The sequence below is a fragment of the Schistocerca nitens genome, chromosome 3 (genome assembly GCF_023898315.1).
Source record: "Schistocerca nitens isolate TAMUIC-IGC-003100 chromosome 3, iqSchNite1.1, whole genome shotgun sequence".
Classification (NCBI taxonomy): domain Eukaryota; kingdom Metazoa; phylum Arthropoda; class Insecta; order Orthoptera; family Acrididae; genus Schistocerca; species Schistocerca nitens.
This window is the reverse complement of record NC_064616.1, coordinates 691055609-691073946: the sequence shown is the minus strand read 5'-3', so window position 1 is coordinate 691073946 and position 18338 is coordinate 691055609. Positions and strand designations below refer to the sequence as shown.

The 18338-nt window shown below is 38.9% G+C and overlaps 1 protein-coding gene across 1 annotated transcript in view; it reads right to left on the bottom strand.

Moving 5' to 3' along the window:
- Positions 1-412: 412 nt before the first annotated feature.
- Positions 413-18338, bottom strand: part of LOC126248649 (KN motif and ankyrin repeat domain-containing protein 3) — a 395607-nt gene continuing 377681 nt past the window's right edge. Inside the window, exons 13-14 of the mRNA XM_049949838.1 lie at positions 7481-7681; positions 413-1273 (exon numbers count right to left, since the gene is read on the bottom strand). Coding sequence (XP_049805795.1) covers positions 1061-1273; positions 7481-7681 — 414 coding nt within the window. The 3' untranslated portion in view covers positions 413-1060. The remainder of the gene's footprint in view (positions 1274-7480; positions 7682-18338) is intronic.

The following is an 18338-nucleotide window of genomic DNA, read 5'->3' as shown; positions in this document are numbered from 1 at the left end:
CCAATTAAATCCTAATGAATCTAATGGGGACATCTACCAAATAAAATTCCTCATTTCCATATGTAACTAACTACTTTGCTGAATTCTCTTATCTCATTTGCATGACAGACCCAACAAAATTTTAAAAAATGAAAGACATTTGCAATTCCTGCAACAAGTATACCTTCAAAAACTTGTGAAGTATTCACATTAAATTGTTGCAATGGTATATGTGCACAATTTAAGAAAAAATTGTCTAAGAGTCGGACACCCCATACTCAGTACCGAACAGCAAGTTCTGGTGATAGTTATCAGGGTGTCTAATTTAGTGATCAACTCACTAAATGGAATAATTCCACAACAAAATGAATAGATCAGTCAAAATATATCAGCTGCCACTGCTATTGTCACTTATGAGAATAAGCTCATAAAATTAGTTTTGGAACAGAATATTTTTAATTAGTTTAAAATTAAAATAACTGCTCTTAATTATTGAACAAACTTATAAAATGTCCATAGCATTGCTGAAAAATGACAGCAACATATAAAAAATACACTCTTTTAATACAAATATGACCAAAAATTTTATAAAGATGCTGACCTCATTAGGAAGAATCAAAAGTGAAGGTAGGGCCAACACACACACACACACACACACACACACACACACACACACACACACTAAAACCAGAGTAGTCAAGTCACAGTATCAAACATTTATGGAATTATCATCCTAAATTTAAAAGGAAAAAACTTGGTCATAAGTGAACCGAAGATTAAAGTAGATGCAGGGCACATGGATTGGAGAATTATTTCTTTTGTTTCCACTCCAGCCCTCTTCTTCCACCCCACAACATCTATCATTAGGGCCAAGATTATTGTTCCAATAATTTCCTCTATATATCTAACTCTAAAAGAATGAAGTATGACTTTATAAAATGGAGATTCACTATTTACTTTAAGCAAGTGTTGGCTCTACCTCAAATTCCAATACTTTCCAAGAAGTCGAGATCTTTAAAATCTATATTTGTATTTGAGGCTTAGTTTTCATCTTCTTTATATTCTGAAATACATATGTTCATTACGAACTTGATTTGTCTAAACCATCACGTGTCATTAGTGGTGATGATGGAGTGACTGTGCCTCTTGAAGTTGGAGTTGAGCTTCTGGAACGCTTCAGTCGGAGAGATCCATGAGGAGAACCACTACGTGAGAAATGTTCGTGAGCGTATAGAAGCAAACCAATGTGCCTATTTCCAGCTTCCATTGCAATATTCAGTGCGCTATTTCCATCCTATGAAAAATGAAATCAAAATATTAATGCAAATGTATTACAATATGAAAAAGGACAGCAAAACTTAGGACTAAATAAGGATCCAATTCACAAACAAATAATTTGCTTACACTCAAAATATGAAATCCATGCTTTTCATGAGCATTGAAGACAACATCTAGCATACATAAATACTTGGAAATCATCCAATTTCAAGTTGCTGGTGAGTGTTGAAAGAGAGAGAGAGAGAGAGAGAGAGAGAGAGAGAGAGAGAGAGAGAGAGAGGAGGGGAGGGGGGGAAGAACAATTTCTCAGCAGGATAAAGAAATGGGAATGTGGGCAAGAGGGAGGAGGGATAGGAGAGAGAACTATCTTGGTTCTTTGCTGAAGGAACTTTGCAGGAACTACCTCAAGTGATTTATAAAACCTTGCCTGATACAGACAGGGAGGAATAAATAATAATCCAGTGAAGCACATCATTGTACCACCATCCTCCCTGTATGTGATATGGAACTAAACCCCTTTGAATTACTGCCCTCCACTGTTAAGTATTTGTTACAATCTATTGGGAGAATTTTAGGAAACAGTCATTCACCTGTAAAGGAGACTGCATGTAGGATGCTGGTGTGACCTATCCTTGAGTACTACTGGAGTGTTTGGAATCCATATACATTGAAGCAATTCAGAGATGAGCACCTAGATTTGTTACCGGTAGATTTGAACAACATGTAAGTGTTACGGAAATGCTTCGGGAACTCAAATGGGAATTCCTGGAGGGAAGGCGACATCCTTTTCGAGAAACACTATTGAGAAAATTTTGAGAACTGGCACTGGAAGGTGATTGCCGAACGATTCTACTGCCACCAACGTGCATGGCATGTAAGGACTATGAAGATAAGCTACAAGAAATTAGGGCCCATACGGAGGCAGAGTGGAACAGGAGGGGAAAAGACAAGTAGTGGTACAGGGTGCCCTCCACCAACCACGCACCATTCAGTGACTTGCGGAGTATCTATGTAAATGTAGATCTAGAGAGGTGCACCTCTTAATAATGTAATGAATCAAAATTCACTTAACCACAAATGAAGTTATTATTTCAGCTGAAGTTCAGTCCTGTTTACTCCAACAATCTGGAAAGTGAACCCACTCACTATACAGGGTGAATGTGCTGAACACATGGCCATCTCCAGGAATACTGTCCAAGTTTCTTATTGACCCCTTGTTATTTTAGTGTGGTCTTCTGAGGAAATGCAAGTTTTACAACTCACTCATTTAAAATTTACAGGTAAATGTAAGTGCAAGATAAGCCATTGCAAATGTGAAATGTGTACATTAATAACCGGTATAACCACCAGCATGTTGAATGCAAGCAGGCAAATGTGAATGCATTCTGCTGTACATGTGCCAGATGTTAGTTTGAGAGATGGAGTTCCATCAACCCCTACAACATGTTTCCAGTCATCCACAAGTAGTCTCTTATGATCCCATGCCCATTGCAATCTTAATTGATGATGTCATTAAGTCAACACTGGAGCACACAGAGGTCACCTGCTGTGGAGCCCCACATTCAACAAAGTGCTGAACATCATGCTTTGAAACACTTGTGCCTGCACCAGAGAGTCAATCTGTCATCAGACCTGTCACAGATCATAGCCTAGCATGATTTACAGAGCGGTTGTGAGGTATGGACACCCAACACCTTGTCACCTACTCATGTTTTCACTGTCCCCCAACCACATTCCATAGATGTTCATGGCAAGAGCATGCAAACAAACAGCTTTGCTGTTTCCAAGATGCTTGTCTCCAGGGGCCATGCCAGTACAATCCGGCTTTTTTATTCAGAGTTGCTATGCCAGTAGACTTCCCAATTTGCAGCCCGATCATCACTAGAATGATTCCCTATTCATCTCTGCTCCCCTTATACACTTTTTTTTATTGCGTCGCTTGCCCACAATGCCACCAGGTGGCATTCAATCATGCGATGGACAGTGGTCATAACGTTTTGGATCATCAATGTATATTATTAAGCAGTACAGCATCCAAAGCAATCCCGTGTTACTTTTCCATACAAATGCTAAATTTCTGCCCCCCCCCCCCTTTCTCCTGACCCAAATCAATCAGCAGATTGTTCTAAATCATTTAGCTTATAGCCCAGACATATCATCATACAAAGATTTGGAAGTGGAGAGTGATTCAAAAAATAAGGGTGTTACAAGTGTGTTAACATACATGTATGTACACACACGCTTGCCTCCAGGGGCCATGCGCGCGCGCCCGCGCACCCACACCCGCACACGCACCCGCTCACGACACACACTCTCTGCATGTTGTCTGTTTCATGGAATACATTTTATTGCTAGAAGGATAATTGAACATTAGACAATGGGAAAATGTTATTTGAAAATATTCATTTACTTTTGGTCTGGGTCTATTTCACATAGGTAAATAGAAGTGGTTTGTGCATCTCTGTATGCTTACTATTTGAAGAATGTTTACTTATTTACTGATCTTCACAACTGGTATGTATGTGTGTGCATAAAAAGCACTATTCAACAATAAAGAGTTTCCTTGCTTTTTCTGTTGCACTATGGACTAAACCCTATTCAGCAAGCACATATGTATAATGCTTTTAAGAAAAACAAACCACAACTAACCTGATAGGTCAAGCAACAAGCCATCAAGAGTACCTGTATGGGATGAATAGACTAACTTACAAAGTAACAAGTTCGTTCACATTTTTTCATAACACATGTCTAATTTTGCAGGATAATCTGATTGTTACCTATGTTATGTTTGCTAATTCTTCAAGTTACACATTTTGTGCCATGTACATACTCCCACGTACTACACATTTTTATGCCATATATGTACCGTGTTTACTCGAATCTAAGCCGCACTTTTTTTCCGGTTTTTTTAATCCAAAAAACTGCCTGCGGCTTAGAATCGAGTACAAAGCAAGCGGAAGTTCTGAAAAATGTCGATAGGTGCCGCCACAACTAATTTCTGCCGTCGAATACATGTAGCGCTACACAGACATGCTTTGTAGGCACAAAGATAAATACTGGCACCAAAACCTCTGCGTCAGTAAAAAAAAAAGTGGAAGACGAGCTTTTCTTCTCCGTCCCGAGTTTCGACCACTGCATTTTCATACATTATCCAACGAAGTAAATACAAATTCCGTATTGCTCATCTTCGAATGTAGCAGAATTTCAATGTACTACGAAAATCCGACTGGCAAGACTGCTTGAGATGTTTGTCAATATGGTCAACTCTACATTCTGAATTTTTTCCTACCTGTGAGAAGAGATGGTTGCTAATAGGAACCTGATGAAATGTGAATCACATGCATTATTCTTTTCACCATCAGAATAGTATGAATATAACCATTTTGCCATGTATTCTTTCGTGTTTGCTGCTATCTCGTTTAAATCCTGTCTGCCTAATAAACTACGAAACTAGAGTGAGACAACAGCAAACGCGGAAGAATATACGTATCGTGTCATGTTTATATTCGTATTATTCTTATGCCTAATAGTGATACAGTCAGAAATGAAGCACGGCAACTGACTAGATTTTTAAATCTAAGATGACTCTAATTTCTGTGCAGAATTTGATGTACTAAAGAAGTGGCCGCAAAGATTTTGAAATGGAGAAAAATTTTCACCTAACTCTCGTTCCGAACATGTTCTATCATACGCAGTCTATTATTTGGTTCTTGTTGATCATTATCAAAGAAAGCAGCAGTGTAAGTAACAACAAATAGCAGTTCCTTGCCATTGTTTCGCTAATGAGCCGATTTTTTTCTCTCTCTCTCTCTCTCTTTTTTTTTTTTTTTTAAAAAAGGCGGCAGTAGCACACACAAAAGAAAGCCATGCTGCGAGCGGCGACAGGCCGTAAACACTCACTATCAGAATGCGACAAACAATGCGTGACACAGTACAGTAATGCATTTTCAGCTTAGCGTGACATAAACACCTACAACAAAGAAAATGGCACCTATCAGATCAAAGCAAAATAAGCAATCAATTCAAACCAGACGAAGCACGTGAAAAAGGAAGGGTACCCGTATAAATATGGACGGAGTGCCTGACGCATAGCAATGGCTACCTGGTAAAGCTTAACTGCTAAGCTTACGACTCGAACCAAACTACTGTAGCTGTATCGTCATTCATTCGACCTAAATCGTGTCTCATATTACAATGGACCAACTTTGTTTTGATTTGGAGGTGCGGCCTAAAACTTTTCTCTCCCCTTGAATTTCGAGTCTCAAATTTCACGTGCAGCTTAGATTCGGGAAATTTTTTTTTCCCTTTATTTCGAGTCTCATTTTTCAGGTGCGGCTTAGATTCGAGTAAATACGGTACTCCCACTCAAGACCTCTTATGAACTTTTTCAATCCTCAATGCACTCAGCCTAACACTTGACATGTGTGTTAGCAGTTTATTGCCATTCCCTTATTCATATTTCCAGATATAACCACCTTTCCTACAGTAACTTTAGGAGTTTATGTTTAGGATTATTCTTACACCCCTGACAACTAAATATTTGTAAATACGGTTGCTCTAGTGTTTCTAATGTCTTTCATTACCTGCATGATTTGTGGCAATAGACCATTTCATAAAATTCTAAAAAGAAGTCTCTGTGTTTGGGCTATCGGTATAACCCCATTCGTAAAATATCCATTCATAAAATTAATGGTATTATTAGACAATGTTACATTTCTGGAACATATAGCAGAATGAAACATTCATTTAGTGAACACATCTTCACCTACAATAAGAGCTATCAGAAAGATCTGCACTACTACCTGACAGGCCTTTATGTGCCACCACAACTCAGCACAGGCCATTACTGGCTTGCTGACAAGTGATTACATTTATCCCTTTGAATATATGATTGAGGCAGAGACCTGGAAATGTGATTTTGACAACAATACTGTTTAAAACATAAAGCCTTGTGTGACTATGTGGTTCAAGCATCTATTAAAATCCAAAATATTGGTAATGTAAGTTCGAACAAATCCTCAAAAGGGAAATATTTGTCTGCAGCACCCACATAGCAAATGCTATCAAATCATGAAAACAGGCTGTTATACCTGTATCACATGCCACAGTGTTATATTTACACTAGGGAAAATGTTGGACAGTCCATCAGTGCATGTGTGCTAAAAAATATATCATTCTTCAGTTAATCACATTTCATGGTCCACAGTTGTATATTTGCAGCCACCAATTTCTTCAGTTGCTGCTTCCAAACAGGCATCAGTATCACATAATTGTGCTCCTACTCCAGCAGTAATGCCACACCCCAGAAATTCTGTTTCCTGCAGTCTGTCAACCTTTATTTGCACTTGGACTTACTTATATATAGGGAAGCATTTTGGCATTCAAACCTGAGGACAGGTATGCTTTTCTTAATAACTCTCACTAATAATTTTCTTTGATATCTCATGCTATGGAGAATATTATAACAAAATACTATCATGATTAAAGATTAACCATGTCACTGAACTAAGTTCCATTTCATTTCCAACACATTGCCACTTAACACTGAGAAAGACTTGAGAAGTGACCTAAAGTAATTTCCGTTGTAGTAGAAAGCATCATGTAATGTTTGTCTTGCAATGATAATTTCACACATGATGAATGAATGGATTTTCTCTAGTACTGGCAAGTGACAGATAGTCACATTTGCATTACATATTTTCATTTGAGTCTGAAGCTTCTGGATAAGTACATTTACATTGTCTCTTACAATGGTTTCCTTTAGGACACTGAATTGTTCAAACACACTCAGATATGAAACATTTGTAAAAAAACCTTAGAATCTATTCTACCATCCCCAAAAAGCCTAAAAATGAGTAAAGGATAGCTGAGTGCAATGTACATCTTTTTAGACAAAAATTTCCTGCATCTTAATGTGATACTTTCTGTAATATATTTTCAAACATCTGTGTAGCTACACCCATTCTCAGTTCAGTAGCCTACCAGTTGGTATCAGCAAGTAAAAGAACTATACTTATAAATGATGTCTCAGAGGAGAGGTATATACAGCAGTAATTATTGACTACTCTGTGTTGTTTCTATCTTGTATCAAATGTCATGGTGATCTTTCCAATTAGAATCAAATTACATTATTTTTTGGAAAAGCAATCAATGTATGCAAGTAGATTTATCTCATGCATATGAAAAAGATGAACTGAAGATTACTTATGATGCTGGTACTTACAGAATCAACAATAGTGACATCACAGTCTGGTTGAGATATTATGTGTTTGACAATGTCAGTGTAGCCATGGTCTGCAGCACACATCAGAGCAGTGCTACCATCAGCATCCTGGATATTCATATCAGCACCTGCTTCTGTAAGCATTTCCACCATTTCCAGGTTACCATGAGATGTTGCCAGCATCAGTGCAGTTTGACCATGCTAGAATTAAGAAAACAACATAGTTAATCAACACAGAGTCACACTAGTAAAATCAGACAGATTCAATGCTGAACAAGGTTACAAAATTTTGGCAGCACATTATATTCAGTACAGATGCTTTTAAAGGAGAGCTCAGTTAAGTAATAATGAGACAAAAACTGGCCTTGGAAAGAACAGAAGCAGCAATTGTATACGAGGTGGTTACCTACACTAATAATAAAACTGTAAAACAGTCATGTCTGTCCATCTGAACATGCTAATCTCCAAAACTACTAGAGGTGAGGGTTTTGTAAGTAACTTGAACTTAGCTTGGTGAGATACATACACTTTATGTCATCAAAATCTGAACACAGAAAAAAGCTATCATAATTTAAATTTTTAACTAAAAGTCATCCACTCAGGTTAGTAGTTTTGATTTTTAATCACTATGGCATAGTACACCAAAGAAGCAATAGATGGTGTTGATAGTTTTAACTCACATGGAAACATTCCCAGGTGTAAGTAAAAGATCTTGATGAAACATGGCAGGTAAGTAGAGGGGTCAAAATAGTGCAATATGTATTTTTTTGTTTTAGCTCAATTTCACTTTTACGGGGTAAAACACACTCAGAAAGGTAATTTGGAATATTAGGTTTAGAGGTAATATCTTCAAAACCATTTGTTTCATATAGAAGTTTAAAGGTAGTTAATTTTCATAAAAATTGTGTGACCAACTTTCGCAATAATTTGAAATTTTGCAAAATACATCACCACTTAATTAATTTTGAAAAATAAAAACTTCTGTCACAACATAAATTAAAGAAGCTTTCACACCACATACATCCATGTGTAGGAAGGCTCATTCCCGAAGCACCATTTTTGGAAAAATAAGCTGAACATAATGTGCCATCTGAGTATTTTCTACATACCTAATAAAATATCTCAAAGTTCATTATTATTCTAATAATCTATTTTACTTTTTTTGTGTTTAATTGTTATTTTATGTTTTACATTTTTTTTAGTTTACCATTTCACATATGTATATTGTTTCAATTGAAAATAATAAGTAACTCATTATTATGATACAATATAATTACAATGATGATAATCTTAAAGAAATGCTTGAAATAATTTTTTTTTTACACCATGAACATAAAATGATCAAAATTTCTTCACAATAACACACGCGATGGACAGCACAATATAAAAACAAAATTCAGCACAATTTGCAAACTGTGGCTGGTGATTTTCTAAATATCCTGATTTGTATAGGCATATGTCAGTACACTGAAAAACCTTGTCGAAGAGAACTGGTTGATTATTCAGACTGATATATCGCTTCTTAAGGGGAGATTTGACATAATCATTCAGCAGAACTAGATCTGAAAATCTTCTCACATAGTTCTTCCAACATCAAATGCCATATATGTCCAAAGGCTGTACCTATCCTGTCAAGCTTTTTGGAATCATCAAATGAACATTTTCTTTGCCCTCAGGTACTACACTCAAAATGGTTTAGACTGATCACCCAAAGAATTTAACCGGTTTTTCTCTGCACTGGGAACAACAACTTCTGTCAAATGTCCTTTAATGTGATCTGACAGTAATTTATCAGATTTTGATGCTGTCACAAAACATTTGGTGCTTCATAGAGATTCTCGAATTCTCAGTCCAAACTTTCCATTAGTTTCTTTTGAAACTATGAAAAGGGGTGTTGTCAGTATTCTTTTTTAAGCAACAATCACAACATTTTGACCATCATACCTGAGGCCAATGAACTTGTTCATCTAGTGATGACAAAAGGCTCGACAGAACATGTACAGACATTAGACGTATATGGCTTTCGTTTGAAGAATGTGGGGAGATATTCAGATCTAGTTCTGCAGAATGATTATGATATTTCCACTTAAGAAACAACATAATCCAGCTGCCATGATTAGTACATAATCAATTCTCTTTGTCATGTTTTTCCAATGTACTGAAATATGCCTGATACATATAAGGATATTTAGATGATCACCTGCCACAATTTGACATCCTGCTAAATTTTGTTTTACACTGTGTTGTCCGTCGAGTGTATTATGTGAAGAAATTTTGTTCATTTTACTTGCATGGTGTAAAAAGAATACTGCAGTTTAGGCATATCTTTACAGACTACCATTGTTGTAATGATTTTGTATCATAATAATGAATTACTTATTATTTTTTATTTACAAAATGTAGGTATATGAGACAGTAAAATAAATACAAAAAAAAGGGGAAAAAAAGAAAAAACTGAATGTAAAATGTAAAATAATTTGCAACATAAAACAAATTATTAGAATATTAATGAACTTTTAGATTTGTAATTTGGTATGTCAAAAATATTCCTACACATACATCTACATAGATACTGCGCAAGCCACCTTACAGTGCATGGTGGAGTGTACCCTGTTCCACTACTTGTCATTTCCTTTCATGTTCCCCTCGCAAATAGAGCAAGGGGAAAACAACTGTCTATATGACTCCATATGAGCCCTAATTTCTCATAGCTTACCTTCATGGTCCTTATGCGCAATGTACATTGGCGGCAGCAGAATCATTCGGCAGTCACCTTCAAATGCCGGTTCTCTAAATTTTCTCAATAGTGTTTCTCAAAAAGGACGTCACCTTCCCTACAGGGATTCTCATCTGAGTTCCCAAAGCATCTCCGTAACACTTACTTGTTGTTTGAACCTATCGGTAACAAATCTGGCAGCTCACCTCTGAATTGCTTTGATGTCTTTCTTCAATCCGACCTGATTTAGATCCCAAACACTCAAGTAGTACTGAAGAATAGGTCACACCAGTGCGCTTTATGCAGTCCCCTTTACAGGTGAACCACTCTTTCCTAAAATTCTCCCGATAGACCAAAGTCGACCATTCGCCTTCCCTACCACAGTTCTCACATGCACGTTCCAGCACATATCACTTTGATACATAATGCACAGATATTTAAAAAACTTGACTGTGTCAGGCAGGACACTTGTAATACTGTATCCAAACATTACGGGTTTCATCTTCCTACTCATTTACATTAACTTACATTTTCCACATTTAGGGCTAGCTGCCATTCATCACAATACTGGAAATTTTGCCTACGTCATCTTGTATCTTCCTACAGTCACTCAACTTCGACACCTTACCATACACCACAGCTCATCAGCAAACAACCACAACTGCTGCTCACATCGTCAGCCATATCATTTACATATATAGATAATAACAACAATCCTATCTCACTTCCCTGGGCCACTTCTGACGATACCCTTGTCTATGATGAACACTCATCCTCTAGGACAACATACTGGGTTTCACTATTTAAGAAGCCTTCGAGCCACTCGTATATCTGTGAACATATTCCATATTCTCGTACCTTCATTAACAGCCTGCAATGGGACACCATGTCAAATGCTTTGCGGAAGCCTAGAAGTACGGAATCTGCCTGCTGGCCTCTATCCATAGTTCTCAGTATATTTATTATGTGAGAAAAGGGTAAGCTGAGTTTAGCATGAGTGATGCTGTTTATATAAAAAATGCTGATTCGTACACATAAGCTTCTCAGTCTCAAGAATGTTCATTATATTCAAGCTGAGAATATGTTCAAGGATTCTGCAGCAAACAGAGGTTAGGGATATTGGTCTATAATTTTGTGTGTCCATTCTTTTACCTTGCTTATATGCTGGAGTCACCTGCGCTTCTTTTCAGTTGCTTGGGACTTTGTGCTGGGTGAGAGATTCATGATAAATGAAAGCTGGATAAGGGGCCAATGCCATAGAGTACTCTTTGTAAAATCTAATTGGGATTCCATCTGGATCTGGTGATTTATTTGCTTTCAAACCCTTCAATTGTTTCTCTACACCAGGTACGCTTATTACACTACTGGCCATTAAAATTGCTACACCACGAAGACGACGCGCTACAGACGCGAAATTTAACCGACAGGAAGAAGATGCTGTGATATGCAAATGGTTAGCTTTTCAGAGCATTCGGACAAGGTTGGCGCCGGTGGCGACGCCTACAACGTGCTGACATGAGGAAAGTTTCCAACCGATTTCTCATACACAAACAGCAGTTGACCAGCGTTGCCTGGTGAAATGTTGTTGTGATGCCTCGTGTAAGGAGGAGAAATGCATACCATCACGTTTCCGACTTTGATAAAGGTCGGATTGTAGCCTATCGCAATTGTGGTTTACTGTATAGCGACATTGCTGCTCGCGTTGCTCGAGATCCAATGACAGTTAGCAGAATATGGAATCGGTGGGTTCAGGTGGGTAATACGGAACGCCATGCTGGATCCCAACGGCCTCGTATCACTAGCAGTCGAGATGACAGGCATCTTATCTGCATGGCTGTAATAGATCGTGCAGCCATGTCTCGATACCTGAGTCAACAGATGGGGACGTTTGCAAGACAACAACCATCTGCATGAACAGTTCGATGACATTTGCAGCAGCATGGACTATCAGCTCGGAGACCATGGCTGCGGTTACCCTTAACGCTGCATCACAGACAGGAGCGCCTGCGATGGTGTACTCAACGATGAACCTGGGTGCACGAATATCAAAACGTCATTTTTTCGGATGAATCCAGGTTCTGTTTACAGCATCATGATGGTCGCATCCGTGTTTGGCAACATATTGGTGAACTTACATTGGAAGCGTGTATTTGTCATCGCTGTACTGGCATATCACCCACCGTGATGGTATGGGGTGCCACTGGTTACGCGTCTCGGTCACGTCTTGTTCACATTGATGGCACTTTGAATAGTGGACGTTACATTTGAGATGTGTTACGACCCATAGCTCTACCCTTCATTTGATCCCTGCGAAACCCTACATTTCAGCAGGATAATGCACGACCGCATGTTGCAGGTCCTGTACGAATTTTTCTGGATACAGAAAATGTTCGAGTGCTGCCCTGGCCAGCACATTCTCCAGATCTCTCACATAATTGAAAACGTGTTGTCAATGGTGGCCGAGGAACTGGCTCGTCACAATACGCCAGTCACTACTCTTGATGAACTGTGGTATCGTGTTGAAGCTGCATGAGCAGTTGTACCTGTACACGCCATCCAAGCTCTGTTTGACTCAATGCCCAGGCGTATCAAGGCCTTTATTACGGCCAGAGGTGGTTATTCTGGGTACTGATTTCTCAGGATCTATGCACCCAAATTGCGTGAAAATGTAATCACATGTCGGTTCTAGTATAATATATTTGTCCAATGAATACCCGTTTATCATCTGCATTTTTCTTGATGTAGCAATTTTAATGGCCAGTAGTGTACTATGTCACTCATACATGAGTCTGTGTGATGATCAGATAAACAGTATGTATGTACGATTCTCCTGTGCAAATGATTTCTTGAATGTGAAATTTGAAAGTTCAGCTTTCTTTTTGCTCTCTTCAACTGCCACACCAGGGACTGAATGAAGGCCTTAGACTCACTTAGCGATTTTACACATGACCAGAATTTTCTTGGTTTCTCTGCCAGATCTTTTGCTAAGGTGTGACAGTGGTAGTGGTTGTACGCTTCGTGCACTGATCTTTTCACAGACGCTCGAATCTCTACTAACCTTCGCTTATCATTTATGCGGTCCCCTTTGAACCAAGAGTGCAACATCCTCTGCTTCCTCAGCATTTTCCAGATCTTGTTATTAAACCATGGTGGGTCTTTTCCATCCTTTATCCACTTAACTAGAAACTTAACTCTCCATACCACAATTTACAATCTGCTTAAACCTTGCCTTTAATGCTCCACAACCATTCAATGGAACTAAGTGATACTAATTCACTGTCTAACTGAGATGTTAATAACTGTTTATCTGCCCTATCTAGCAGAAACGCTCTCTTAGCCTTCTTGACTGATTTATTAACTTTCGTAATCATAGTTGCTATAACGACATCATGATCACTAATCCCTGTTTCTTACTGACACTGTTGATAAGGTGCAGCCTATTTGTAGCTAAAAGGTCTAAGATATTTCCGCTGTATGTAGGCTGATGAGCTAGCTGCTCATGACAATTTTCAGAAAACATGTTCAGAAGTATTTCGCACGACTGTCTGTCTCAACCTTCTGCAGTGAATCCATAGACATCCCAGTCTCTACTCAGTGGGTAGAAGTCACCTCCAATCAGTATTGCATTCATTCAGTTTGTAGCATAATAGTTGCTCACTAAACAGTCTGCTAGGTAGCACATTAATGCATCAGCATCCATTGGTGCCACATCACAACCATAGCAATTTGTGTATTTAGGATTGTCTGCTCTTATAGTTCGCTTCTTCAATAAGTCTTGCTATGATGGGTAGGATGTGTGCATGCTGTGTGCAGACACAGGAGGAGCTCGGCCACAATTCGCAAACAGCTGAATGTACTTTTGGCTACAGTCAGTAAACTTGAGGCTGCTGCCTTAGGGTGTACTGGTGGTGGAGAATCTGGCACGTCACACGGGGCACCTCAGGTGTCACTTGCTTTGCCCATGGGCTCTACTTCCAAGGCACCCCCTAGCGCATCCAAAACACTGGATCTGCCCTCACAGCATGGTGAGTGGCAGGTGAAAACGTGTTCGCATCACTCGAGGCGGAAAGTGACTGACTGTAGCCAAAAGCACATTCAGCTGTTCGCAAACTGCGACCAGCTCCTCCAGTGTCCACGCACAGCATGCATACATCCTACCCATCTTAGCAAGACTAACTGAAGAAGTGAACTATAAAAGCAGACAATCCTAGATAAGCAACAAGCTACCCTCCTTATGTGTCACCAGTGGACACTGATGCATTAACGAGCTACCTAGCTGACTGGCTGTTCAGTGAGCAACTATTGCGCTACAGACTGAATGAATTTACAGTTATAAAAACGTGAGACTAAACCTCTTAAACAGAGAAACACACTAGAAATTTAATAAACATTCTACATGTAAAACACAGAAAAAGATAAACACTTAACTTGCTGCTCCGTAGACATGTATCAGCGGAGAACTGGAGCCTTACGTACTTGCTTACTAAATAGACAGACAGTTGTTTTCAAAACAAGACAAATGGGCAACTACTGCGCTAGAGACTGAATGACTTCAACAACACATTGTGTACAGCACATTTGCTAAAAACTGTATTTCAGAAATGATCTTTGTTATACATGGATGGCTGTGGCATGAAATATTCTTTAATTTATGTTGTAACAAAATTCTTTTAAATTAATTAACAGTGTTAAGGTATTTTGTAAAATTTCAAATTATTACAGAAGTTGATTACACAGTTCTCAGTTACATTTCAGCTTCAATATGAAACAGATTTTTTATATATCAAGACTTTGAAGATGTTCCCTCTAAATTTGATATGTCAAATTACCTTTCAGGGTGTGTTTTATCCCTTAAAAGTGAAACTAGGCATAAAATTGCAGTATTTTGATCCCTCTACAGACCTACCAGGTTTCAACAAGATATTTTATTTACACCTGGGAATGTTCCATTTTCAGTGACAGATGTATGTCTGGAAGTTTACGTCAGGGACAGAATTAAAATGCCACAATCTTATCTTTATGAATACAAATTACCAGGGAATTGACTTGGTTAGGATATACGGATTTACTGATTTTCCTTTGTACTTTAAAAACTTAACAACATCGCTTTGCTTCTTTTGATTGGTTTTATTTACATTTTTTGCTAGGAAAAATGAATTTATGAAGTTTGCTTTGTCATTTGGGTGCCTAGTCATTACACTTTGATTATGTTTTGTTTATGAATACAAATGCTTAGAAATTGTCAAGTTTTTTATGCAAACGCAACAAAGGCTGGAAGACCGTGGACCATGCAGTCTCAAGTATCCAATCCAGATAACAAGTCAAGACTTGCTGTTGCCCTAAAATTTAAATCACTTTTTGCAGAATCTCATTCCAAATTTTGATGGGAAGCAGCACAGACATGCAAGTTTTTTTATAGTCCAAATCCCACTTATTCTGAACAATTTATAATTTCACTTTAAACATGTAAAATTCCTGGTGAGCTTATGTTATGCCATGACCATAAACATAGCATAAGGTGAGACACTGCCTGTTGCAGATGCAGATGAGGATGTGGATCATAGTGTCACTTGCTTTTCTATGTGGCTCTCTCCCGTGTTAGTCAAGCAAAAAAGGTCTTCATTCATGTCTCTCAACAATACTACTTCAATGTTGTACACAAAGCAGCTTTGTAAGTCAAACCTAAAATTTCAAGTGCACAAAGTCTAAACCAAAAGACATAAATAAATAGCTGGGCAATGCCAGGTTTCTCAGCTAGTAGTGACATATTAGATGAAGCATTGATAATTTAATGTATCTGCAATGGTTAAAAGCAACAAGAGCTGCAAATACAGATTTCTGCATATCAAGTAGCTAGCTAAGTTTATATGTACAACTTTGAGTGCCAATTTGCAAAATTTGTACACGTTAAGGGTCACACATCAGGAGCTCACCAAACCTCATGTTGAAATGGAAATGGGCATGCTATGTTTATGGTCACTTGCCTCACAGTGTTACAATCAAGCGATGACAAGTAATAATTTTTTTTGTACTTGACATCATAATGATGTCGCACTAATACCTATGCAACCAAGACGTGCATTTCTTCATAGTGCACACAGAAAACTGCACATGCACAGAAAATTAACAACCAGAACATAAAACCAAGAAATTTATTAATTCCCACAAATTTCACTGTAACAAATACTGAATAATGAAAAGAAATTAATTTTCTGCAAACATGACCAAATAGTTCAATCATGTTGTTCTTTGAACTCTAAAGCAGATTCTTAAGTACTGCCACTTTTTGTTGGTTGCCATATACTCACTGCGCTAGGGGAGGAGGGGAGGAGAGGGAGGGTGGGAGAGGGGGGGGAGGGGGAGAGGGAGGGTGGGAGAGGGAGGGGGGAGGGGGAGAGGGAGGGTGGGAGAGGGAGGGGGGAGGGGGAGAGGGAGGGTGGGAGAGGGAGGGGGGAGGGGGAGAGGGAGGGTGGGAGAGGGAGGGGGAGGGGGGAGGGAGAGGTTTAGTAGGTGTCCATAATTAAAGTTCTAATTTCTACACATTGTGGAAAGATAACCACTGCTCAGAATAATGTCAGGCTTGAAGAGCATATTGTTGATGCACGGAGGAAATGCATGGGGGGGGGGGGGGGAATCAACGAAAATTTGATCAATGGATGGCGTTGTAAGCATTAGAAATATGCACACTAACAGACACATGGCACATGATTGTTCCTCAGTTTGCACACGAGGTGCCCAACAAGACTGCATCCATGAAGGATCGCATGCTGCTTTATTCTCTTTTACAAGACGTGCAACTGTGCGCTAGTAGCTCTGCAGAAGTTCTGTATGCTCAAGAGTATGAAAAAAAGGCATTGGTCCGGTGTCTCCTATGGATATGGAGAAAATGATTACAAAATTCGAAATATAGGTTCTTCTGAAGTGAAATGTGGCAACAGGGAGAAAAGCAGCTGACTCGACATCAAAAGTGTGGCCACAGCATTGCAGGAGGGGTAGAGCGGTGCATCAGGAATTGCCTGAACGTTGGACATGCCTGTGAACACTGCATAAAATCCAACGAAACAGCCTGCACTGCTGAAGACAAACATTCACTCTGAAACTTCTTGCCTTGAAGTGGGCAATGAATGGCCACAGAACATTCTCTGGCCATACAAAGCCAATTTCCATCTCCAAGAACACGTCAATATGCAGAATTGCAGAATATGGACAACGAAAAATCCTCACACCCGTCAACCAGTACCATTTCATTCTGCAGAGGTGTCTGTATGGTATGGGTTGATAGTATCATTTATTGCAGGTCCATATTTTTCGAATAGCTGACTCCTGTGGGTCCTGTTACCTGTACCATCACTGGTAAATGCTATGAGAGTCTTTTGCACACCATCATTGCAACCCTTCTACAGTGTGGAATGTGTTGGTAGGACCATTGTTATGTAAGACAGTGCTCCCCTGCATATTGCGCAGCCAGTGAAGTGCCTGCTGCAGAAAAATTTCAGAAATGCTATACCTATCAGGTGTCTTTTTCCTACAGCCTGCCAATCCAGATCATCTGATCTTAATCTGTATGAGTTCTGATTGTGGGGTTATTGAGAGGGGTTGTGTTCAGTGCTCAAATTATGAATGTAACTCAACTTAACTGAAGGCACAAACTTCACAATGCATTCTGAACATGAGCCTTGAAAAACTTTGATCAGTGGACAGCATATTGAAAATGTCTCGCACCCGTGTCATGACAATTACAAACCAAATTCATTTTGCTTTTATGCAGTTTTGGCCTCAGAACAATTAAAAATCGATTTTCACCTTGCGATGTGGTATGACCTTGCCATTGTGGATGGGCTCACCTAGCTAACAATGCCACAACTACTGATTGCCAAACTTGTGCAGACATGTATATTGAACTTAAAACACCACAGGAAAAAGAAAGAAAGAAAACTGAATGAATCCAAACTCAGGAAAGGTGAGGAATTTACTATAGATTTGTGTATGAAGTTCAACACAAAAACAATATGACTCATGTTGCAGATCTGTGTACTGATCAAACATGCTCAATTATTTGTCCAAATTCGGTTCAGTTTGAGTCCACACACATCTGAATCTGTTTCTCTCACTCTTTGAAACGTTTCTGCACATCATTTTCTA